General features: G+C 43.3%; 1 protein-coding gene across 2 annotated transcripts in view; it reads right to left on the bottom strand.

Moving 5' to 3' along the window:
• Positions 1-10,628: 10,628 nt before the first annotated feature.
• Positions 10,629-26,726, bottom strand: part of RUNX2 (RUNX family transcription factor 2) — a 156,156-nt gene continuing 140,058 nt past the window's right edge. For both annotated transcript variants that reach the window (XM_063423624.1, XM_063423633.1), the window contains one exon: positions 10,629-11,445. In XM_063423624.1, the coding sequence (XP_063279694.1) occupies positions 10,766-11,445 (680 nt within the window). In that variant the 3' untranslated portion in view covers positions 10,629-10,765. The remainder of the gene's footprint in view (positions 11,446-26,726) is intronic.

The raw sequence follows: 26,726 nt of genomic DNA, 5'->3' as shown, positions 1-26,726 counted from the left end.
AATGGATTTTATTTCACTAGAATTGAGTAACAGCAGTGGTTAGGCATCTGTGAAGGCAATAAATTTCAGAATTTTGCGACTCCTGAGAAGTGGGCATTCATATTTTTGATATTTTTGGCCTTTCTCTAGGAAATTAATCCTGAAGAAAGAGTGTCTGACTGAGCAATATCCTGAGGATCTCTGTCTTCACATTCATTATTAGCAGGTGGCATCTGGCTCAAGACCACAGGAGAAGAATTTAGCAGGTGGTCTTTGAGGGGACTCATATCACTTCTGCTTTCTGTTTGTTAGAAGAAGGAGGAAGGTTCAGCAGAAGAACAGCTCCTGCCAGGAGGGCTGTGCCAACAGGAAGCAGTACCAGTGATTCAGTGGGTGGCACACTCTCCATCTGAGCTGGTGCTGCTCCCAGTCATCACCTCAACTGCTGGTAGGAGAGGTTGAGAGTTAAAGATAGCATCTTTCAGATACAGGAGACAGACAGTAACCCAAGTTCCCATGATCTGTTTTCCTCTCATTATGATTTTTCATCTTCTTTTACTGTTAGTTTTGGGAACTGAGGCTTTCTAGGCTTAGCAGATCACTGACAAAATCAAGTTCAGCTACAGGAGTCTACCAGGCTACACTGTGAACATCACAGAATAACAGAATGGTTTGGGTTGGAAGGATCCTTAATCATGATCTCGTTCCACAACCCTGCTATGGGCAGGGACACCTTCCACTGTCCCAGGTTGCTCCAAGCCCCATCCAACCTGGCCATGGTCACTTCGAGGGAAGGGGCAGCCACAGCTTCTCTGGGCAACCTGTGCCTGTGCCTTACTCTTATCACAGTAAAGATTTTCTTCCTAAATTGATTCTAAATTGACTCTCTTTGAATTTAAAGCCATTACCCTTTCTATTGTCAGGACATGCCCTTGTAAGTGTCTTCAGCTAGCCCAGGTTGCTCAGAATCCTGTCCACTCTGACCTTGAATGTTTCCAGGCATGAGACATCTACCATCTCTCTGGGCAAGCTGTTCACAGATATCCAGATATTCCTTTCTATTCAAGAGGCCTCTACTCTCTATCATGACTGTTTGCATATATATACACACCACCATGGAAAAATAAAAATATACCCTTCAGAGCCTTGTTGAGATCTTGTTGAGATCTGTTACAAGGAGGAGATCACACTGAAATGTGTCTTTTGTCCTGCCCTTTTATTCCATTAATGGCCTTTCAATACTTTAACAGGGCTTTAAAGAAAGGTGGGGGCAGTAGTAATACAAGGGGTAATGGTTTTAAAATCAAAGAGGGAAGATCCAAATTCGATATAAGAAAGAAACTTTTTAGGAGGAGGGTGGTGAAACACCAAACACACTGCCCTGAGAGGTGGCAGAGGCTCTGTCCCTGGAAACGCTGAAGGTCAGGTTGGACAGGGCTCTGAGCAATCTGGTCTGGGTTAAGATTTCCCTGTTCGTTGCAGGAGAAGAGTGAGTGTAAAAAAGGCCTAAGGATGAAGCTGACTAAATAGGTCTTTACATGAACACAATATTAAAAAAAAAAAAATATATATATATGTATGAATTATTGTGCTGGAATATATCCAAACTGTTTTTTTCTTTCCAGAATTCATATCTGGGATATTTTTGTTCACATCTTGATAGTTTTTATTGGGCAATAATTTATAGGCCAGCTGATGTCAGCATAATCAGAGTTAGTACGATTTCTTCTTCTTTTTGCTCAGCAGTGCTGTATTTATTGGCCTGTTAAGTTTCATTTCAGTGAGGTGCAGCCTGAGTCAATGGAACATAACTTTGAAAAACTCCTGAAAACAGGGTCTCTCCCTGCACTTTATACTCCCCCTCATGCTTTATATTCTCATAATATATTAAAGGATTCTAGTGTCACCTTCCTGGAAATATCCAACTTTTGCTCATAAATAATTTTTAGCTGTTTTGACTTTTCTAAATATTTGTGGGTTTTATTTTTTTTTTCTCTATTCCCACTTTGCCTCACAAAATGACAAGTTCAGGGGCAAAGCCTGATTGACTGCCCCACATTAGACATTTCACAAGTGTCTAAGCACAGTTCAGATGTCACCGAACCCAGCCAAGAGGCCTCTGTGGAGTTCAGCAGGTTATCATTTTCCTACTGTTTGATTTGTGGTTACTCTGCTTCAGTAACTGTAAAGAAATTAGTTCCCGGCTAGACAGGAACTGGTAAAACGAAAGTGGTGTTGATAGAGGTGTTACTGACATGGGCAGGTTTTTCCCCCTGTAAGTGATATTTGTCCTGTCTTGTCCCAGTGCATTTTCTAAAGTCATTACTTCTAATGACTCCATTGGCTTTTTTTAACATGTAAAATAATCACTTTGTATAGAAGCTTTTTTCAGCCATTTCTTCTTTGCATTTCCATATCTATTGTGATGGTCTGCAGCCAGCTCTCAGTGAAGACAGGGCTGGTTTGCTCTTTCCTTTCCTGAAGCTGCTCTTTCATTGCTAGATGCCCCTGCATGCATGCACACACCTCGCACAGAGAGGAAATAGATGTGAACTGAGACTGCAGAGATAAAAACTGCTGAGGCTGACGAAAAGAAAAACTAAATCCAGCTTGCACAAACGAAGTCTGTGTCAGAAAGTTACACAGCTCCTCCAGCCTCATCCATGGTACACTGAATTTGTCTTAGGACAATTATTTTTTCAAAACATGTGTTTTCAGGGCCATATTTAAACCAAGAATAAATACAGGTTTTCCTGCAAAGGCACAGAAAAAAAAGGTCTTTCATTATCTTGCCTATATTTTCAACCAATTCCTGCATGAACAATAAATAAGCCAAAGAGGGAGGTATTTTTCTCTTCTATGGAAATGTTCATATTTTGAACTTCTTCAGGACATAAAAATACTCAGACACAAAGCTCACTGTAGTTTGGGCATACTAAAGCATTCTTCTGAGAGGAAGAAGGCATCAGCTCCCCGAATTATAGCAAGAGCTCTTTTCAATTTACTCTAATTAGTTAAAATTTGAAAAGACAGCCTGATTTTAAATCAAACCAAACCAGACCAGAACAGACTAAACCAAAAAAAACCAAATCAAAACACTCTTCATTTTTAAAAATTACAAAAAATGCCATTTGGAGTGTGAAAACCTTGAAACTTTGGGTGAACTTGCAATGAAACTGGCCCTTCCTGCAGAAATTTATGGCTTCTAGTGAATCAACTTTTTTTAAAGAAGATTTATACAAAAACTATGAAGAACTCCACCAGAAGACCACCGATATTTAAGCATACTGGATTCAAGGATAAGAAGAGTAATTCTTCCTCATTACTAGGAATCACAGTTGCTTTGAACAAAGTAAACCCTTTCATAGCATTCATCTATTCCTTGGCTCATCCAGTCCAATTCAATTGGGAAAATGAGGACCTGAGAGTTACATTGCTGGTTTGTCATCTGCAGTTCAGGTTTTTGCTCTGAAGTCTCCTGGTTTGGTCCTGGGTGTGAGCTACTGTGACAGCTGCCACATGGGCATCACAAGATGCTCAGAAAATCCACCCTTGTGTCAGGTTTTTGTGTAGCTTGAGCTTGTGTCTGAAACAACTAAGTGATTTCTGAGCATGAAAAGCCTTGTCATATAAGAGGAAGAAATCAGGGGGAAAAAAAGGCAAAGAAAACTGAAGCTGAAGAATGGGAAAGTCCAGTTAAAAATGACCTGAGTCCATGCACCCTGTGGTCCCTGGGTAGCCAAAGGTCCCAGCAAGAGCAGCCTGTGCCCTGCAGACCTCAGTGAAGTATCCTGGAGGTCAGAGCTCTGCTGTCCTTTGCATCCTGAGGACTGGCTGTGTGGGAAGTGTTCCCAAGCAGCACTGATGTGCCAGAGAACAGGAGTCATATACTCTACACCATACCCTTGCAGTGATTGAGTCAGAGAAATTAGAGATGGAAAATGCACTTAGGTCACTTGGTCCATTCCCCAACTGTTTAAAGGTTGCCCCCTACAATGTGTTCTTCATTTCTTTGTCTAGTCAGCTTCCCCCTTTTCCCTGGGGGTACCATTCCACGTAGTAATAGACCTCGTTGTTAGGAAAATTTTCCTGATGTGCAGCCTAAATTTTCCTTGGCTCACGTTCATCCCACTACTTCAGTTAAAACCTCCTAGTCAGCTCTTAACTTCTCTCCACCTCAGGCCCTTTTCTTCCATCAGAGGAAACAAATGAGTCTGATTGAGTAAAGCCCTTTGCATTTAAAAAATAATGACATCCTTACCTCCCAAGAGTGATAGTCAATACAGAATTAACATTAAACGTGCAAATTGCCTTATTTTATACGGAAGAAATGAATAAGCCCCTGGAAGCTTTAATCACGTGTCCATTGGCATGGCTTGAAAAGTCCAATGTCTACCACCATTTACTAAAACACATGGAGCCAGGTCCCACCTGGAACAGATCAAACTGCCCTGGTTGGTCAATCCAAGCTCAAAGTCCCATGGAAATTTATATCCCCCAAAGGCTTGTGAGTTCCCTTTCCAATCAAAGCTGGGAATAGAGCCATTTACCACCTCGCTGGTGGCATACATCATGGACTGTGGGACACCAGACTGGTGTCACCAACACTTTCACTACTTTGAAGAATCTGGGAGAAACTGTGAGGTCTGTATTTCCACTCACAGATAGCCAAGTTAAGCTAAGAATCCACTATGCTGTCCTAGCAGAGACACATGAGTATCTGATGTTTTGATTCTGCTGACAAGGGGAAGAAATGTCATTTTCATTGTACCAAAATAAATACTGTCAAAAAAATTTGAGGAAATGAGTAAAGTAGCAATGCAGAGGAAGCAAAATGTTTCAATTATTTCTTGAATGACTAGTGTGGCTTGATATCTTTAATAAAATAAATATTAAGAAATAGAAACAGTCTTTGGCATTTTTCATATTTTTTCAGGAGCCTCTTATTTTTGTTTTGTGACAAAAACAATTTGTTGCCATCGCCATGAATCACCAAGGGCTTCAGCTGGTGGAAATCCATAATTTTCTGTTCAAAATGTGTTTTGAATTACAGTTATGAGTTGTAAGATCTTCAAGAGGACTGTTCCAGTAAGACCTGTCCCTGAATAAAATGAGAATTCAGCCAAAGTTCAAGATAAACGGGAAGTCAGGGTGAGTGGTAGCTGGGAACGATGTGGATCAGATCAGATGTTGACATTATACAATGTACAGCAAGTGTCTAGGAACCACTTCCACAAGGAAAAGCAGTAGTGAGACGTTACTGTTTCAGCCTGGCTTAATTTAGAGAGTCTGCAGCAGGACCTGGAACGGGGTTGTGGTGCACTTCTGTCTTCAACTTCCACATTACTGAATTCCTCTTTGTTGAGAGGAAGATTTCAGTTTCATGATATTGCTTGTTATTAATAATTACATTGTGCTGTTATGGTGTTTAAAATCCCTCTCCATGCTAAGCTTTGCATGACGGTAGAACACAAACCTGGTCCTTGCTCTGAAAACGTAAAGGTTACGTGTAACAGGGAGGGGGCAGAGGGCAATCAGAGTTACAGAGGAGCAGATGGACACCTTTGCTCAGTGCTGCAGTCCTGGCACGCCCAGGAGAAAGGACAGAGTCTCATCCTTTCATGCCAGGCTGGATGGGATTGCTCTGAGCAACCTGATCTCATGGAAGGTGTCCCTGCCCATGACAGGGAATTGGAACTCAGTGATCTTTAAGGTCCCTTCCAAGCCAAGCCATTCTGTGATTCTATGACATCTGTAAGCCCACAGTATGTCACCTTGATTTCCTGTGAGACCAGTACTAATTTCTTCATGTTCTACAGCCTAACTCCTTATGGCTAAGCCAAGAGCAGGGTTTCGGTGTCTGTCAAGAAGAAGAAAAATTCCATGTGAGAGATGACCAGAAACACCTGCACAAGTACAAAATAGGGTTCTTTTTAACTTCCAAAGTCAGTCTCCCATCTCAGCCATGGTTTGGAAAGACCCATTTCCAGGTTTATTCTGCTCACTTTGGGAGCAGTGCTGCCTGCTTCAGTGCTCCTCGGGCACAGTGGGCTCCACAGCCAGCTGGGGCTGGGCAGACCCTGCATTTCCACTGCACCCTTGGGTGATGTGAGCAGAGGCTCCCCAGCCCATGGGATGAGTACCCATTTTGTGGCTTTGGTGCCTGGCTGGGTGACCCAGTTGTCCCCTCCCAAACACAGCCATGCACCAGCACAAACACTGAACCCAGGGCAGGGACAGTCAGGGTATCTTTGCCCACACTGGTGGTGCAGCACCTTCTGCCCGTGGCATCCAAAGAGGATCTCTCACCAGGCTGGCAGCTGTGGGCTCAGGACAAAGCCCTGTGGTTACGGCTGCAGCCAGTCCCAGGTGTCCCGGTTTGTTGTTCACAGACTGAAACAAATTGAACAGAAACCCAAAGAACTCTTCAAAATGCTGTAGTGAAAGTTCTGGGAGGAAGCTGGAGACCCTATGGCTTTGTGAGCAGAGATGGGTGTCTGAGGGGCATCTGGCAGAGGGTACCTGCTTTGTGCTTCCCAGACAGAGCTGTGACGGAAAACCCTCTTGTCTGGAGGAGGGAGCTTGCTCCCAGGCTCTGAGCTGCCAGCTCACAGCTGGGCTAATATGAAGGAATGTACTCCCCAGCAATGCTTCTTTATAAATTATTTTTACTGGGAGATTTGAGTGTCGTTACAGTGAATGTGTGTACAAATATTGAAAGAACAATGTGTGCTAGAGAAAACAAAGTGAAAAACCACCCGGCTTCCTATTTCTCCTGGGTAAACCTGTGATTTCTCCCACCTTCTTGAGTTGCAGTCTAATACAATATTGTACAGCCTGCTGCTTCCTTAAATAATTCCTGCTGGAGTAGCAGACACTGAGTACATCACTAAAACCCCATGAAGTTGTTTAGCTTTCAGTTCCACATCCTGAGGAGTTAACTCTCTGGGAGAATGGAATGACCTGGATGCTCCTCTGGGTGCTCTCCTGGCACAGGATAACTCCTGGCATGAGGCTAGAGCTGGATATTTTGGGAGGGCTTCCAGTTTTACTGTCAGTCTTATTCTCCTGAGCTCCCATTTCCTCTCTTCCTGTTCCTCACATTTCTATTGTGATTCAAATAAATGTGATATATTAATGTTTCATCAGTTTAAAATGAACTGCAATTACCAACAGAGGATTTATTTTGTTTACTTCCAGCCACCTAGAAGGCAAGCATCTGGCTTACACGAGTCATCTGTAGTCTGGGGAGAGCCATGGGCATTGCCAGAAGTCAAATACCTTCCTACCTATTTTAAATACCTTTTTTAGGCTGAGACGAACTGCACACTGAAAGCCCATAGCTGTAGAGGAATTAAAAACCCAAGGTTTAGATGATTCAGGTGTGGTGACTTGAAACCCACCTTCAATATTTGTTCAGAAAGAAACTGTGAAAGATGAGATCAGTGTGTTTGGGATTTTGATAGGGAGGCCACAAGGGGTTGTGTTTATCACAGTGCTGACTCTAACAACCTGGCCTCCAGCCTTTACATTTTCTCATCCAGAGTGTTTCAGGGTTTTTTAGTGGAAAAGCAAAGCAGCACCTGTCAGTTTTAAAATAAATCTTTCCTATAAATTCCTGCCTTTGAAAATATCAAGGCTATGGAAGAGGAAGAAGACGGAGCAATTGAAGATGTCCCAAGAGACAGAAGGCCAGCAGGGGATTTTTAATATTTTAACAGCCCCTGAAGTGTGAAATGATGAGGTTATTTCTACACAGAACTTTGAACACTCACCAAGGCACTGTAACTTTCAGCCCCTCATGCTATGAGCTGAATCAAAATGAATAATTTAGAGAATAAAGTCTCTTGAACTCTTTGCATGGGTTATGTGGCTCTGTCACGTTGGACTTGTCATTTCCACAGGTGCTGGGGAACTGTGGGGACACAGTGCCAGCTCTACTTGAGTTTCCATCTTTCTTCAGCCATCCTGCTACCACCTGTAGGGGCTTTAGGAGATTTTTTGCTGTAGGCTGCACTCCAGCTTTTGGCTGGCAGCATAGCACATGTGGAGCAGCAGCTCAGCAGTGCCAGTAAAACTGCTGAGCACACACAGAGCAGCAGTGGGGCTGGTAGCACCAAGCTGGATGGGGATGGGGACAGATGAGAGCCAAGAAGAGCAACCAAAACCTGGGATACAGCCAAACTTTTGCCAGCAAAGTGATGCAGTGAGAACAGCCCCTTGCTTCTTGCAGTGTTTAAGTGGTTTAATGAAGTTGAGGGAGTAATTCCCAAGGGACATGAGTGTTGAACGCACTGAGTAGAGAATAATGCACTTTGCTGAATGAGGAGCCTGTGGGCAGGACCCCTCTTAACAGGGCAAAATCCTTTTGTGCTGTAGTGGGGCTGCCCAGACATATCTGAGCTGGGTTTTAACTCACACAGGCCAGACACAAACCCTGCAGAAGACTCTGCAGAGGCTCAGGAAGAGCACTTCTCCCTCCCTGCCAGATGGATTACACTCACAGCATCTTTGAGAACGAAAAACACAGCCTTCACAATTGAATATAGGCAACTTTTTGGGCTTTTTCTGGATTTGCATGTCATGGAAACTGTTCCCAAATCCCTTAGATACCTAAATGAAGTCAGCACTAACCTTGGTTGGTAAAGCATCAGCAGCTGCACAGTAAGAATTTTTGAACTTACAGCTGCATGTCTTGCACAGATCTAGAAAACTCCAGTGACATTTTCATCAATATTAGGTCATGAAAGGTTACTTCTGGAAAACAGCAGGCTGAATCAAGCAAAACTATCAACAGTGGGAGGATATGCTATTTATTTACTACTTATGCTAAGATGAAAGAGAGAAAGATGGTAAAAATGAAAATTATTCCTTTTTTTTTTTTTTAATCATAGAGCTTTCCCCTTTCTTTCCTATCCTATATTTTATAATAAGAGGAGGAAAAGTGATAAACTTCCTTTATTTTTGCTTTTGCGGTCTAAGGGAACTGCAATGGACAAATCAAAAGCCAGAATGTTTTAAAGATACTCCTTTTATCTCCTTTAGTTGAAACACATATTTAAACACAAACTTAAAAGGTAGTGTAGGACATCTATGAAATGGCTGGGGTTTTTTTTCACTTTTTGCTAAACACAGAAGAGGAAAAATCTGATCAGACTAGGAAAAAAATGATTGAGAAGGACAATTCCTTTGTCTTTCAGGCACAGACTCAAAAAATATGGATAGGTTTATATATAAATACATATGCAGTAACCAAAACCTCAAATTCAAATACACCTGAGCTTTGGGGAAGTTTGTATATTGATTCAATCTTTGTGGCTTAGGCTCACCTGTAACAGAAATATTTGCAAATAGACAGAATACTTCCTCTTTAATCTTATCTAGTGATCTGTCTGTTTGTCTGGGATTTTCCTAGAGATGGCCTCAGATCCTGATATCTGAGGGCTGTGTAGCTAAATTACAGTGAGATCATACACAGCTTCACAGAGACCTTTATTTTCTTCTGTTTGCCATGAGCATGTGTTTTGTTTTAATCCACTGGGATAAAAGGCAGAGCAGCAGAGTAGTCTGGCTCAGCCTCCACCAGGACTGTGCTTGGCCCACTTTTGGGAAAAGATATTTTGACTGATGGTTCATAAAATCATAAAATGGTTTTGGTTGGAAGGGACCTTAAAGATCAGGGACACTGCGGACAGGGACAACCTGGATGTTTGCACTATGGGCAGACCGTGGCTGAGATGCACAAAACAGCTCTGCAAGAGCTATTGTTTCTCTTTCCAGGGGCACCAAGCTTTCCAGAGCACCAAGCACATCCTAGCCTTCATCTCCCAGCTCTGGTGCCTCCACCTGTCCAGTGGTACCTCACCAGATGCTCTACAGGTCACACATCTGAGAGGGCCAAATCTTGCATTCATGTCCAAGAGGTTTTTCTCCATCTATCAAGAGAATTGTTTAAGGTTTCACACCTTCAGTGCCACCTTTAGGCAAGCTGTTGCACATTGGCAACAGGGAAAGATTATGAAATGTCAGGATTTAGCCATGTGTACCTGGCTAATTGTTGTAAATTAGCTTGGTCTGTTTATACCCTTGAAGAACCCTGGGCACCACTGGCAAATAAGACAGATTGACTTGAGCTAAGCACTTTCACTTCTCTCTCTCTCAGAGGGCAGGAGGTGGATGAGGCTGTTTGGTAGCTGTTCAGCTCCACTGATGCTTAGACAACTACCCAGCTTTGTATGCTGAACACTTTATCATGGCTTGTACCTGTGCTGGTAGCTACAATTACCCCTGAGATTTAGTGCTCTGGGAAGGGCTCCAGTTTCAACAGAGCTGTGCCATTCAACATGGATGGGGATAAACAGGGAAATTTTTCAGGGTTTCATTGTGTCCTTTCCTTTCTTTGTCCCCCCACATTGCCCAAAGTGGTTTTGTCACCTCCTTGAGTATTTTCTCGTGGGTAACTTCTCACCACTTCAGATTCCCCACATTTTCTGTGTGAGACCTCACTGGCTCCTACCCGTGCTCGTGTGGTCAATGGGTGAGAGGAGGGGAGTGAGCGCATCTGAAAGGAACGTGAGAAATATAAACAATTTTATTAACAAGACCACAAAACTATTTTTTAATATATGCAGCCATTTACAAGGGGCAAACAAACAAACAAACAGAGAAACCCTCTGGGGAGACGTGGCCGGTGTCTGCGATGGCAGCAAACCCGCTCCAATGGTACGGGAAGGTTTGGGGAGGGTCCCTTTCCTCTGGCCAACACCATTCCCTGTGAAATCTGGCCCTAAGGAAGTGGGGTGCCCCCAGCATCCTGCTGGGGTGCCAGGGATGATGCCAGCTGGGTCAGGGCTCGGGCAATAGTGGAGAGGTGGCTGTTCATGGTCCGCAGCTCCGCCAGGATGTCGCTCACGTTCGCCGACGCCGCGGAGCCGGCAGGCAGGGCCTGGGCAGCCGGCGGTGGGGACGCAGCCCCCGGAGCACTGCTTCCCAGAGGTGCTGCCTGGGGATTTTCCTCTTGGGAGGGGAGCGGGGCTGGGCTGCTGCAGGGCTTCATGCCCTCCAGAGAGCCTGTGCTTATGGGTGGCTGGCCTTCCTCCTTGCCTTGAATGGTGGCGAGCGTTGCTGAGGCGAGGAAGGGCAGCCAGTTGATGAGGTGGGTGGCACCACTGGGTGGGACAACTGGCAGATAAATCCCAGGGTGCAGGGATGGAGTAGAGGCAGGTGGGGCAGCAAGAGAGGGAAGTCCAGGGTGAACAGTGGCAGCAGAAGTGGATGTTGATGGTGAAATAGGAGGTGGTTTTGGATGTAAGGCTGCAACACATGCTGGTAGCGGAGGTGAAAATGATGCAGTACCAGTGTCAGAGGAACAGGAGGGTGATGCTGGAGCTGTGAAAGGTCCAGGCTCTTCAGAAGTTGGTGGTGAAGTGGCAGCAGGTGGAGCATCAGGAGTGCAAGGATCTGAATCTGCAAGGAAGGTACACCATGAGCCTTGGTTCACACAGGTACTTACATACAGACTGTTGCCTGCTGTTCCCTCAATGGGACCGTGCCTTCTTTATTGAAAGAGGAAATTTCACCAGCTGGCAGTGATACTCTCTGTAGGCCCATTCGAGAAGAGGAGATGTAATCTAAGACAAGAGTCTATTGTAGGTAAGCATGAACTAAATATTATAAAACTAAATTATCATTCCACTCTCATTCTTCATAATGCCTGTGGACAGGCCTGAACATTTTTCTGGTTGGCATCTCATAGCTATGAATTAGCTGGTGAATTACCTACTTGTTCTCCTGGCCAGCCATGGAACCATGGTAATGTTCTAAGTGACTCAGATGTCCTGTGTAGATGGGAGGGCTGGACAGCTTCTGCTGGAGCTAATGTTAACTGTTGCTTTACAAAGGCTCCCAGTTTTCAGCATTTTGGTTTGAATACCAAACACAATAACAGCTATCTAAACACCAGACACAATAAGAGCTACCTGGTGGCTTAAACCCTTCAATTTTTTTTCATGTGTGGAACCATGGCAGAGTTCAATCAAAGTTTGATGTATATCCCTGCCTAGATCCCTTCAGCAACTTCAGACATGAAAATCAAAAAATGAAGGAAAGAATAGAAAGAAATTGTTGACACTGAGCATCCCAGCCTGACATTTGTAGCCTCTTGGAAGTAGTTCACTAGACTTCATGTGATGTCCGCTAAGGTCATTAGAAATATTCTTGCTTGGACTGAGTCCATCAGATACAGCACAGAGAGAAAGAGCAGCCTCTGGATGATATAAAGAGGCTTGGAGAACCACATGATGGTCTAAGGTGCTCTACTTGCTAAGGTGCCTAGTTGCTAAATACCACATGGTAAGGATGACCTTATTTTCACAATCATTCTGAAAGCCAGAAGTATAATAGGAAATTTTACCTTTTCACCCCCTCAAATATTTGCATAGGTGGAATTAGTATATCATGCTGTAAACCTTTATTTTAGCATTGGGAACACATTATATGAAAGGTGGTGAGATGCTACAGGAGTGGTCAGTGTAAGACAGATGGATTTTAAAACTACTTTTGCTGCAATTAAGTGCAAATTTCAAGGCACTGCTGTGGATACAAAGACACAAATTAATAAATTTATCTAGGTTAAAACAACCTATATTAAGCCAAGTACTAAGGTGTTAACACTATGCTATTATTATTTCTGGCATCTAAAAAATCTGATGTGGGACATCCATTTTCATTACTGGCTGCTTTGCTATTCCAGATAGCAAACTGAAATTCTGACTCAAAAGCAAAGATTTTCCCCTGTCATTCCTAATACCAAACCAGCTGGACACGCAGCCAGAAAAAGTCCATCTTTGTCCCACATGGGACTACTCTGTTGTTCTTAACCAGACACATATGTTACTTGGAGGGGATTATGACACCAAACTGAGTCTGCCTTTATGTTCCTGAGATTTTTATGGAGAGTTACTGCAGGTTCCTTGAAATGGTTTCCTTCCTTTGTGTATTGGCTTTCTTCCCAATACGACGCCACTGCCTGCACAGGCACTCGACCCCTATGCACTGGAGGTGGGCTGAGGATGCTGGATTTGGGCTTTCCAAAGTGTTATTGATTTGCCTTTGGACAAAAATAAAGCACAGCTCAACTACAGGTTCCTTTTCCATCCAAACCACCAAAGTTTGCAAGGACTGAGATGAAAGTTTCAGGTTTGGCTGCACTGTGGTGTTAACCAGAACAATGTTTATGGTCCATATATAGTGTGGCTAATCCCTGTCCACACTGCCCAAGCAAACCAAATTAAGTGTAATGTTTTTCCATACATTAGAGAGCAGAGGAAGCTTGACAAACCTTGATGTAATCTGGTTTAGCACTGTGGCAAATAACTGTCACAAACGATTCTTAAATAGTCAGAGATACTGGGGTTAATATACAAAGAGTAGCAACTTATACAGACAAAGATAAAGGCAAAAATCTGGCCACCAAAGGCTCTTCCATTTGGCTGAAACCTTTCAAAGCAGTGTGGTTTCCCTATCAGAAGCCACAGCTTTGTCATTCCTCTAAACCTCTTTTAAGATTTATTTGTACCGTGCAGCCTTTAAACACAACTTGCTCAGCTTGATCAGGCTCCCATACTTCCATCTAAGAAATTCCACATGGATGTCTGGACACCTGCACACAGATCCTTGTGAATCCAGGACTTGTGGGAGCTGTTGCATGGCTCAGATCATAGAACCCAGAGTTGGGATGGGTCTGACCCAGCTGCTCAGCATCCAAAGACTGCAAAATCACAGCATCACTGAGGCTGGGAGGGGCCTCTGCAGACTGCCCAGTCACAAACTCTGCCCAAAGCAGTGACAACAAGTTTTTATTCATGGTCAAAATTGCTGGGGTGCATTTGAGAAATAATGTTGGATAACTAAATTGGATGTGGTTGTCATGATCTGAAAAGGCCTACACTGCAAAAGAGAACTGTACCAGTGCATAAAAATGATTGCTCAGCTTAAAAACATTCCCTACCCTCCTGATCCACTATGAATGTCCCAAAGGGAAAGCCATTGCACATCCTTGTTTTACCTATTTGCATGTAGGAGGGGACACTTCTGCTCTGCCATCTCCAAGAGGATCTCAGGGTGTCCGAAATTCAAGGGACTGTAAAGAGGTAATTCAGTAATGAGAGGGACCAGAGGAGCACCTCCAGGAGGGGATGTGTCCTGCTCATGATGATGGATGTTGCCAAAAGATTAATGGTCTGCCCTGTGAGAATGGCACACTAAAATTATTTTAAATGCATTCAGCTGCATGAGAAGATCACGTATTTAACTTTAGAGTCAGCCTTGGCTATCTGAGCTGCTTTTGTTTGACTACTGATTTTATCTGCCTTGCAGCCAAATTGCTGCAAACTCTGATTTCTTAGTCTATTTATTGTCAGCTAACAAGAGAAAGGTCTGTGAAGAAGAAACCTTGAGGGAAAAGCAGGAGCATGACTTTCCACAGATTCAGCTCACCTAAAATTAGCCCTTTAGCTGGCATCTAGAGTGAGACTGTCATCTTGGCTCCAGTCAAGAAAGAAACACCTTTGGAGTAAGGCCATTCCAAGCTATCAAGTCCCTAAGTGGGGTGAAGGACTGTGCTCTGAAGTGTCCTTCCCTCCCAGAACTTCTGGTAAGTCAATTACCTTAAATGGACTGAGTGTCTCCTAGATGGCTGAAGCTGGATGAGCTCGATTCCTCACTTTATAGGTAGATGTAGCAAGTAATTTCACAGAATCACAGACTCAGTTAGGCTGGAAAGGACCACGATAATCTTGTCCATGCCCCCCACTCAAGCAGGGCCATCCCTGAACACAGGACACAGGATTGTGTCCAGAGATTTCTAGAATATCCCCTATGAGGCAGACTCTCCACCCTCTCTGGACAATGTGTTTAGTGCTTGGTCAGTGCCCAGGAATGGAGTTCTTCCTCATGGTCAGATGGAACTTCCTGGGCATCAGTTTCTGCCCGTTGTCACTTGTCCTATTGCTGGACACCACAGACTAGAGCTTGGCTCCATCCTCCTGGCACCACCAATTTCCTATCAAATTTCAGTAGCAGATGGGTAATGCTGTCTCTGTGTTCCCAAGGAAAGCACAAAACCACAGAGATAAGGTTTAAGATGCAGGAGAGTAGAACCTGAAGCTCCTAGAGTGTTTCAAGGAGCTTGTGGCTGAGAAGGTGATAATCTTTCAAGTGAGTCAGGACTGAATTAGCAAACTATTTCAGTAGTGTCAGTACTTTATTTAAATAACCAGTACTTCAAGGGGGCTTATTATAGTGAGGGAGAACAACTTTTAGAGAGTGAAGATAGTGATAGGAAAAGGGGGAATGATTTTAAACTACAAGAAGAGAGATTCCTACTCAGCATCAGAAGAAAGTTTTTACTCAGAGGGTAGTGAGGCACTGGAACAGGCTGCTCAGAGAAAATGTGCCTTCCCTGGAAGTGTTCAAAGCCAGATTGGATGTGGCTCTGAGCAACCTGGTCTGATGGAAGGTGTCCCTGCAATGAACAGAGAGGTAGGAATGAGAAAATCTTTAACATTTCCTTTCATCCCAAACTGTTCTACAATCCTGTGATACCGTGATCCAATGATGGGATATTGAGATGCAGAAATGAGCCTCTCTGGTGAGAGAGTGGCCTGCAGGAGGCCTCTGTGCCGTGTCCTTTCTGCTCAGGTTTGTGCAGCTGCTCTAAAGCTGTCGGTGTCTGTGTGTGTGCCCGCGGGACCGAGTGCGTGTGCGCTCCCCCTGCACTTTGCAGCTGCTTCCCAAGAAAGTCTAAATATACGCCTGCCTCCGCTTTCTGGTGAGAAGTGAAACTCAAGTCCCAACAGCTTGTGGTAAATGAGAGCCCAAGAGCTGCATGTGCGTCACTGAGGGCGGTGCTGCTTTCGCACGGACAAAATCCATCTTTGGGAGCTGAACCTGAAGCCAGCCCTCCTGCACCGCTCAGGTTTGATTCAGATGGAGTGGCACTGCTTCCCACTGCCAGGCTGAGCCAGGCTTGGAAGGGCTTCCAGCAAGTTTAGAAGGGATTAAGTCACCAGCTTGGGTGAAAGGCCCCGAGACATGACAGTGCAGTGGGTCTGAACAGAGGCATCAGTGTGAGCACTCCAGGATTGGTGTGATTTCAGAAATAGAGTTTGGCTCTAGATATTATTTTGGCTCTAGTCTAGCCTTTAATTAATTAATTAACCAATCTAAACTAGCTCTGAACACTCGCTTGTTTTTGGGTGAGCAGCTTAGAAATGCATAGAAAATTCATAAAAAACACCAGGCAAGCTTATTGTTAATTATTTTTTAGATAAAGCAAATCACATATGTGTTCTAGAAACTCACTTCTCTCTTTGTACATAGAAAAATCCCAAAATATTTTATATATCAAGATGCTGCTCCCTTTAATCACTGTTTTTATGTAATTAAACATGTCTGTTCAAGTCACAAGTTTTGTGCAAAATATTGATTTGAAAAAGAAAATAGATCAGAGTATTCCAAATCAACCCTATTCCTCTGGTTTGTGGCTTATTTTTAAAGGGATTTTGCAAATAATTGCAAATAATTGTACACTGTGAGAACAATGCTGTAATGGAGCACATGGCAAAGTCTCTTCCAGGGTCTATGGCATTTCACCAAAAACACCCCAACTCTGTCTCTGTGCTGTCAAACTGGTTGAGTCATTTCGGCAAGGCTCCTTCCTCTGGCCTCTTGCTTTTTACACAGCCTAATAACAATTCACAACCTACTTTACAGATTTTAATGCACTTAAAAGTTTTTCTGACTCCATAAACTTGTGCATCTCTTTGGATTTTTTTTTAATCAATTGTGGTCTGTTTGGGGGTCTATTTCTCTTCTTTCAGGTACAGTACACCAGGCTTAGCTGGACTGAGCTTTATGTGACTAATCCTATTATGACTCCTGTGGAGTTGTGCTCTTTCAAAATTTCTTGAGTAATAGTCTGTTATGAGTACATACTTATTCCCATGTCATGCGAACAAATTCGTTCTCACAGTTTGTCATGGGCCATCTGCTTTTTCATCTTTGTCCCTGGCTTAATTTCAGTAAGATTTTATTCACTTCCTGACAAAATGTGTGTTTTTGCGCTCTTTTGGGACCAGATTTTCCAGGAACCTGAGGTCTTTCTTTGACACCTAAGGGACAGAGCCAGACTTTTTGAAGTGCTCAGCAGCTCCTGTTATTTCCAAAAACAGAGGAGTCCCTGAGGATGCCCTGACATCTCAGTGTGGGGAGGGAATGGGAAAAGAGGAGGTAGGCATGTTGGAGAGGTAATGGTGGGCAGCAGGCAGTTCCTCATGACAGTGCTCATTGCCTAACACATTTGTCCTACTGTGCTCAAAGCACTGCACAGATGAGTCCCACACTGGCTGCACTTTTTGGGGGCCAGACTGAAGCTCATGAAAAATGAAATGTCTTGACAGAGGTCCATCACAGAGCTAGGAGCAAAGGCCACTCTCATCTTTCCCATCAACCAGCACTGCCAGTGCAGCCCTCTGATGGCTCCTTTGCCCTGCACTTTTATTAACACAGCTCCTTAAATAGGGGAAAGATCCTTTCCCTCTCCTTTGCAGCACAAAGGCACAGCAGAAAAAGGCACAGCAGAAAAAGGCACAGCAGAAAAATATGTTGTGCTTAAGGAGACTGCCAACCCAGCCCTCCCGTGGCCACACAAGAACATCTCCTCCACCCACATATGCTCCCTTCCCAGCAACTTAGTGAGCATGGCAAAGTGGCTTGGGAGACATTTTAGGTCCTCTGAAACTAAAATAAGACCTACAACTACTTCTGGAGAGCCAAAAGAAACAGGAAGAAGAAGAAAGTGGTATAATTGTTCAGACCATTTTGTTCAGACTGCCTTGTATTTTGCCTCTGTCAATGGTCAGTAAACGCTGCCTCCAAGGAAGTATCAAAAAATCTTCAATAACAGCTATACCTTAGTCCATGGTAGGAAATTTTCCTGCTGTTCCATTAATGAATCAGGTTTTTGGCCCAGGAGAGATATTTACACTATCAACAGTCACCTTTGATGGAGGCCAACAGATTTGATTTAAGATCAGGCTCAAAATGAACTGCAACTGCACGGACTGCAGCTGAAAGAGCTTGTGTGTAATTACCTCTCTGGATCTGGCCATTAGCTACACCAAAGTGTTTTTCCTGTTTTGAAACAGACAGCTTTTCCAACACGTGTAATTCTTCTGAGAGTCTTGTTTTCTTTTCCTAATAAGTACTATTGTCTTTCTAAATGCCCCTATTATGGTCTTATTGGCATTGTAAACATCACATAATTTTTACATTATTTTTCTTTTTCCGGTTTCTTTTTTTCTTTTTTCTTCTTCTTTTTTATTTTTTCTTTTTTCTTCTTTTTTTTCTCATCCTTTGGCAAGGTTTTGGCAATTAACCCCTACAGGAATGAGTTTCTCAGTTTAGTCTTGCATTATGTGAGGAAATTTTTCCATTTATGCAGGGAATTTTAGATACTGATCAGCCAGGAGCATTTTCTCTAAACCCACCCATGTGCCTACTCTTTGTACCTCTCTCAATTGCACTCCCTGCCACGCATGGCTCTAGAATAAATCCATGATCCCATAACATTCAGCAGGTACTAGGAGATACAAAAGAGAGTAGGCAGGATGTGTATCTTTTACCTTTAAACCAAAGGATAATAGAGTGACTGAGGTTAGAAAAGACCTCCAAGATCATCAAGTCCAACCATTAACCTAAGAATGCCTGGTCCATCACTAAACCATGTCCCAAAGTGCCACATCTAAACATTTATTGAATGCTTCCAGGGACGATGATTCTGCCACTTCCCTGAGCAATGTTCCAGTGCTGGACAACCCTTTCAGCGAAGAAATTTTTCTTAATTCAATCTGAACCTCCCCTGGCACAGCTTGAGGCCATTCCTTTTCATCTTATTCCTTGTTACCCGGAAAAGGAGGCAAACCCTCACTTGGCTACAACGTAGTTCAGACAGTTGTAGAGAATGAGAAGGTTCCCCCTGAGCCTCCTTTTCTGCAGGCTGAGCCCCCTTATCTCCTCCAGTTGTTCCTCATCAGATTTGTGCTCCAGATCCTTCATCAGCTCTGTTGTCCTTCCGCGGACAGGCTCCAGCATCTCACGATGAGGCAACCAGGAACATTTATAGAAACAAATCTTGATGGTCCAGATATTTTAGGTTTATTTTTCTTTGCTGGTTTGAGATTAGTTTAATTTCTTAACATATATTCTCTGAAGGTTTCAAAGCAGATTCAGATGTTAATTAACCAAAGGTAGTTATATTTTCCTGCTGTTTTTTTTCCCAGGAAAAATATGAGACATACCATGTAATCTTATGGTTTTAGTAGCCAGTGAGTCAAGTCTGGAAATTTGGTTCTCATGAGTCAATGAGATTTCAGGTTGCTACAGAGTCCAGCAAGGACAATGTCCAGCCAGCAGTGGACAGGCCCCTTTTGCAGACACCATATGGCTTTTCTTGGGCTGATTCATGAAACAATCTATATCCAGGCTGGGTTACCTTGAACCTCTTCCATGCTGTGCTTTTGGATGGTTTGTCTCTCTCAAAGGCTTGACACAGCTGTGCTCCCCACTGAAACACAGGAACTCTGTGTTTTCCTGGGTATTTACTATCCAGCTGTCCCAGCACAAGGCTTCTGCTAAGCCTGAGAGTCTACATAGCAGAGCAGTGGTCTAGCACTCCTTATCTTGTACCATCTTTCATTACTTAAATGGAAGAGACAGTGAAAAAGAGTGCAGAAAGTCCCCTGTCCCATCTAGAGCAGAACCAAGGTTGTTGGTTCTCCTCAGCGAGCAACTTTTAGGTGAAATAAAGGCTGAGTAGAAGGCCATGATTAGACACATCAAAAAAGACTCTGCAAGATGAGCTTGGCTGTTGTTCTGCCTGAAGAGTTTGAAGACCAAAACCTGCTTGTCAAGCTAAAAGTGGACACCTTGACTATAGAATAAAGAACCCCTCAGTGATCTGAGGATGACAAAGGAATGGTCTTGCCATAAGTATGCAAGAAAAGTTGGAACTAACTTATGTAATTGATTAAATTTTCATGTATTTCCCAGTATGTTTCATCCCCAGAGGCATGGTGCCATTTTTAGGGAAATGATCTTGTAATGAAAATCCCCTGAAACTGCACAGCCTGAGGTGATTTTTATCATCTTCATACACCAAGGAACCACAGAGACCATATCTTTTCTGCAGAGTTAATCTGAGTTGGAGACAGCCATATCTGAGCACCTGAGCTGTGCCAGTCTGGACATGAATTATTTCCCTGAATGGCCCTATGACTTCTTTGCTGTTTGTGAACTTTCCCGAGTGTACCAGGAGTTTCAGACTGGAGGAGGAATATCTTTTTATCTATGTTTTTTATGTTTAGATACTCTCCGATGCTTTCCCAATCTCTTGTGTCAGATGTGGGAGAACTTGTTTACTCTAAGGAAAGGCTTTCAGGAAAGTCCTGAAAGATTCAGCTCACTCGTGATCAAATGTGAGTCCTTACTACAAGAAGGGTGAGTGCCAGCCCATGGCCAGGCAGCACTCAGGCTGCTTATCCCCTCCTCAGAGCTCCCAGCCTGGACTGAAACCACTTCCCAAGCCCGAAAGAAGTTTTAAATGCCCATGAAGTCAATGCCTTGGAGATGTACCTTTTATCCTCTCTCACTTCAACTGTTCGATATGCCCAGGCAATTGTGGCAGGCCCCATGGAAATGCTGTCTTCACAAAGACATTTTGTCTCCAATAACATTTTCATTTTACACCCAAGTCTAGCCGGAGGTGAATTCTTTTGTTTATTGAAGAGCCACAGCTCCTTTGGAACAAAATGTTCTCCTGTAAGCCGGGTGAGACGCTGGTTTTATTGAAGAACAGTCCTGCAGACCAAGACAATGCTGTACTTCACTACCCCTTTTGAATTACCACTCTGTCATTTCCCAGAGGAGAATGATCGGCCGACCACTAAACTCTGCTTTAAGATCTTATGCCCGATCTAAATGAGACAGAATGAAGCCCTGGAGAGATTTCAACCCTTGCTTTGTTGAAACAACATTGCTTTGTTTGGAATGTATTTGCCTTTGTACTGGGGAATGAAAATGTAACCCAGTGCCCAGTTTTGAAATACATAAATACAACACTTTTGGTAACATACCGTATATAAAGAGATCCATAGCATATGCTTTTTCTTACACATCTTTTTTTCTGGGAGATCTTCAACCTGTTTTTACACCATCAAATCCTGAGCTCTGTAAGATCTCAGTGGAGGAGGAATATATCATGCCTGTGTTCCAGGCTTGCATGGTGACCCAGTTAGGAAATCTGTAGCAGACATGAAATGAAATCCAGACCTGTGCTTGCAACAATGAACGCAGCCTTCCCTTGTATCCAGTTGGATTACACAAGCTAGGAGCCACCCAAAAGTTCATGACACCCACTCACAGCTCCAGAGAGTGGTCACCACCATTTGGGTCCCAGGTCTTTCCTGGGCTTTACTTTAATACCCTTATATTATGAACTGAAGAGATTTAGAGTTATCATCCAAATCATCCAACTCAAGTTGAATCCTGAGCTGGAAGAAGCTGGACAACAGAGACAGCTGGACTTTTTCCTACCCCTTTCTACAAATTCACTATTACCTCAGTGCATCTTGGGGCAGAGATGTCATGAACACAGACCCTTGATGTGCCATTAACTGGTGTATGAAACCACACCATCAGCAGCTGTGGAACAGCAGTCAGAGAATTTGAGGGGGTGTTACATGTGATAAGAACAGAAGAGCTGCACTAGGAGGTTCTAAGTTCTTCATTCCTCCACCCATCCATCCTTCCCACCATGTGCTCTCCTGAATAACTGAATGGAGGAGGCACTTGCCAACTCAGAGCAAACAAACACGTCAGTCCTGCCCAAACAGAGGTGCTCTGTCTCTCCATCTGAGTCCACTTTGATCACCATGGGCACCAACTCCTGTCTGATATTTTGGGCTGTGCAGGGTGGGCTTGTTCGCTCACTGGGCGGAGGGAAACACCTTGTTAGGATAGGAAGGAGCGATTCAGCCACTCCTTACTCTGAGTCAATATTTACCCAGTGGCTCTGGGTTTAGGGGAGGGATGGTCTCTCTCCAGGGTCACATTCCCACCCTCCTAAGTGAGGTGGCTGGAGCCACCAGTCCAGGAGGGTGCTAGCAACCTTCTCCTGGGAGCACAACTGCTTTTTCTAGGCTGCATTTGGACGCAAACTGGCACGCTGTGGCTATGTCTCTTTTTCTTGTTTTTTTTCTAATTGTAGTCTGAAGCTTTCCTTAATGGGACAGAGAAGTCTTTGAGACTGGAAATGTGCTCTTCTCTTTGTTTCTGGTAAGACATAACACTGTCCTCATGGGACCGCACTCCAACGGGGATATTTTAGTTCTGCCTGGCTCCACTCCTTGCTGGCCCGCGGTCTGATTGCTGTTTGTCGCCGGGGCTGCGAGCGCCGGGAACAGAGACTGCCCTCACTCCAGCCGCCCCAGTAGGCTGGAGCCCTGAACTTGGCTGGGCTTCCCAAGCATTTCCACGAGGCAAATAGAAACACTAATTTCAGCTGGACACTGTATTCCTTGGGCCCATTCCTAAGGGGCCGTGTTGTGCTGCCTTTGCCTTTTCTCCATGTTAAATGCATTGCTAGATTTCACCCTGGGGGTTGTTGTGTCCTGCTAGTGGATGATTATATTCCTCTATTATAGACATTGAAGATGAAAGAGCAGTTTGAGGTCCCTTTTGATAGATGGAGATACCCTTCTGCCCAGTCCCTGATATGATTTTGTGAAGATGTTGAATATGTCCCATCTTTCAGAACTTGGTCTCTTTCATACTGGTGTAAAACAGGAATAATTCCATTGGCAGCAGTGTAATTTACACCAGTGTAATCATGGGAGGAGGAGAAGAAATAGGCCTGCAGGGATTTTTTGTTTCTTTTGGGGGAACCATGCTGACTGTAAAACCACAGCAAAATTATTTTTAAATGAGAAAAATTTCTTTAAGACAGATCAGCCTCTTAAAAAGAGAGACAAATAGAATGAAATGCTGCAGTTCAGAAAGTCCTGCAGTATTTGAGAAATGGGGCTGTTTGCTGTAAAGGGAGTAGTAAACAGCCAAAGCCAGGAAAGCTGCAAAAAGAGAAAGACACAGAAAATGAAGCTGTTTATGAATTACATTATCAAAATTTCTCAGAGCACAAGAGATGAGATTGTAGAGGTAAATTTATTCTCAGCCCATGTGTGGAAAAATGTAAACCTCAGTAAGAACCAGTGAGTAAACCTGAGAAAAGAAAATGACTGTGCCTGGAAATGTTTAGAGGATGATGTTTGTCAATTAATGAACTGAGAGGCCACCGTTTGCAGCTCACTACACAACAAAGGCGTGCACAAACTAAGCCCAAAGAAGGAGATTTTCCCTTTTACCCCAGAAAGAGGAATGCAGGGACATTTTTCTCTGGGCTTCATCTGCAATTAGTTTTTTCTTTCATAAAACCCGGTGATTATTGAGAAGAGAAAGTTTTCTCCAAGTGCCTGGGCAAGGGGTCACGATTACTCACACCACCAGGTTCCCATTTGCCTTCAGGTCTGTTGATTTTGATGACAAGCCTTTACCACTCAGTTTCTCAGTTGTGTCAGCAGCTTCCCCAACAGCCCAGAGATGCTTTTTGTGTTAGGCTGTGCAGACAGGAGAGCGGCTCCAGCCAAAAACACACATCCAGTTCATACTCCCTAACGTAAGAAAAAGCTCAGAGCTTGACTAAGTTTAGATCCAGCCCCATGGCTTGGACTCATCTCTAACAGAAATACACAGATATCCTCAACAACATGTTTAAATGTGAAGAGGAAGTTTTCCAAGGACACAATACATGTACCTTGTTAGGGAACAGCTCTTCTTCAGGACAAGCAGCTTCTCTCTATCCTGGGGGACACCTGGCATTTTGGGAATCTTCGACATGCCAAAAGAAAGGAATGCCAAAGGGTCTGCTGCCTTGTGAAAGGAAGGCTGCTTGATTAACTTTATGGAAAGAAACTGAGCTATAAAAAGACAGCATTTTGTCTTTAACACAGACTGCAAGCTGTGAACACAGCCAGCTGGGTAGTCTGCGTTACACTAGGACTATCAGGACAGCAAGGTCAGAAGGAGCCTGGATGCCACCAAGAATGTGAGGAGAGACAGGCTGGGGAAGGGGGGATGTGGAGGAGCCAAGTGCAGTTGCTGAAATTCATAAATGACTCAACAGGGAAACAAACTCATGCAGGATCCTGACTTAAAAGGGAAAGCATTAAGTCTTGCAAGGAAAAAAACCAGAACAAACCAATACAAAACCACTGCGTGCCCATCTATACATCTCTTCCATAGGCTTAACTGAATCATCACAGAGAAAAAACCCATTTTAAGAGAGTATCTCTTCTCAGTCTTTCTGGGTCTTGGCAAAATAGTTACACCATCAGAAATGACCAGAAGAACCCCAAATCATCCCTGCATAGCTCACACTACAGCCAATGCTCTCATTGTAACAGCAGCAGAGGCTTGGACTGCTTACACAGCCCAACACCCTCTGTACAACATCAGAAAGAGGCACTGCACTTGGCCAGTCCTTGTGACATTATAATTAGAGATGGGGCTTGAATCAGCACCCAAGTGTGGAGGGGTGCTGTGAGTCTGTTGAGATATGTCCACCAGAACTGTCATTATCCTGAATTTTGTCATTTATAAAAAAATCTAAGTGCTGCAATCACCAGGGCATTCACAATTTAGTGGAGTGAATACCCCCAAATTTGGTATTAATCTCAGCTCTCCAAGGGCCAAAGTCAGTAAATTGTTTAAAAATATACCTGGGAGACATGAAATTTTAGGAGCTACCCCTGTAAAAAAGCTGCCTGAAATTGAGCTTTCCAGAATAGAGATGGACTTTAATTTTTAGGACATCTGAAATTAGGACATGACCCCAATGAAATCATCCCTGACTTGTCCGTAATAAAAACTAAATGAAGGTCCATGTCTATCTCTGAATAGAATGGCTCTGATCAGAGAAGGAAAGTCATTGTGTCACAGAAAAAAAAAATCAAACAACCAAACAGCAAACAAAAATCTCAAAGAGGAAACTACATAAAGTGATTTTTAAATACATGACTGCCCTAGGACAGACCTAGTGAAACCAAGAATTTTGAGGTAAGATCTGCCAGTCCTGTTGAGGACATCACATATCAACAGCTCCCTTTTTCATGTTGCTGGAATATTCCCTGCACAGCAGTATGAGTTAAAAGTGAGTTTTCAATTGTCATCTGAAATATCCTGGTTCAAACTTCACAGTTCCTTACTCCAGGTCTAGCAAATCTTTGGGTTTGGTGCTTCTCAGTGCAAGCAGGTGCATCAGCATTTGGCCCTTCCACTTCTTTATCCTGAATTCTTCCTCCTCCTTTGAACCCTCAGCTCCAACTGTTTTATGGACAAATGTGCAAGCACAGTTTTACTAACTTTTGCCAGTATGGAATCTGCACAGGAAATAAGAGGAGCATGCATTCCCTGTTTCACTGTAAATTAGATTGATTTAGAAAATTTCCAAGCTAATTTAAATGTTTAGTAAAATCTATGAAAAAACACATTGTATTCCACTATACAGTAGGAGTAGTTACTTTTGTTAAAGTAACAAATTTTAAGAAAATTCTAAAAGATGTGTTGATCAAAGATGGACCCAAACAATTATCTTAGCACCAATAACCTGAAACAGTGGTGCTTCAAGATTGTGGGGACTACTTTCTCCACTTCCTAATGTTGTTAATATTCTTGACAATTCTGCCATCATCTGCAGATTGATAAATAATTCCAGGGCCATATATAGCCATCAACTAAATTTACAAATTCAAAAAATGTGCTAGAAAATCAGAAAGGTCAAATTCAACCAAGAGTCAATGAGACTGAGGGCATCAGAGGGCATCAAGATGAAGGCAAAACATTTCCATGACACACAGAACACAGTGCTTTTCCCAGGATTCATTCTCCCTGAAGAAGGAATTTTCATGAGTTTGAAGATACACTCAGTTACATCTTTCTGATGATGTGGAAATGAAGAAATGCCATTTCTCTATGTTGATTCACTTGTATTTTCTATAGATTTAAAAAACTCCTAAAATCTGCTGCTGGTACTCTGTTGTAACAGAACCTTCTGCCCACTTAGGGTACACTTAACTAGGTACATCATAGAATTATAGAATTATAGCATAGTTTGAGTTGAAATGGGCCTTTTAAAGGTCATCTGGTCCAATCTCCCTGCAATATACAGGGACATCCTCACTAGATGAGGTTGCTCAGAGCCCTGTCCAACCTGACCTTGAGTGCTTCAGGGATGAGATGATGTTTATGTTATTTCACAGAAGAAATAGAATGTAGTATCCATTGCTTCTGGAAGAAATAATGAGGCTGACAGGTGGAAAATCTTGAGCTATTGTACCCCTCAGTGCTTAAAAGGCAGATAAAAAGACAGTCAGGAACACTGATTTTAATTCCTAGCTGTCTAATAGATATGCTTGGATGGTCTTGGCTATCTCCATTGGAGCCAAGGTCCTCAAGGCACTAAGAGCTTTGTCTGAATGAGAATAGGGATTTGCTTCATAATTTCACTGTCTTTCAAATTCTTCTCAAATACAGTAAGGATAATTGGTAATTCTTCCCTCCCACTGGTATGGCAATTC

The sequence above is a fragment of the Prinia subflava genome, chromosome 2 (assembly GCF_021018805.1).
Source record: "Prinia subflava isolate CZ2003 ecotype Zambia chromosome 2, Cam_Psub_1.2, whole genome shotgun sequence".
NCBI lineage: Eukaryota > Metazoa > Chordata > Aves > Passeriformes > Cisticolidae > Prinia > Prinia subflava.
The sequence above is the reverse complement of the archived record's forward strand: the minus strand, read 5'-3'. Positions and strand labels throughout refer to the sequence as shown.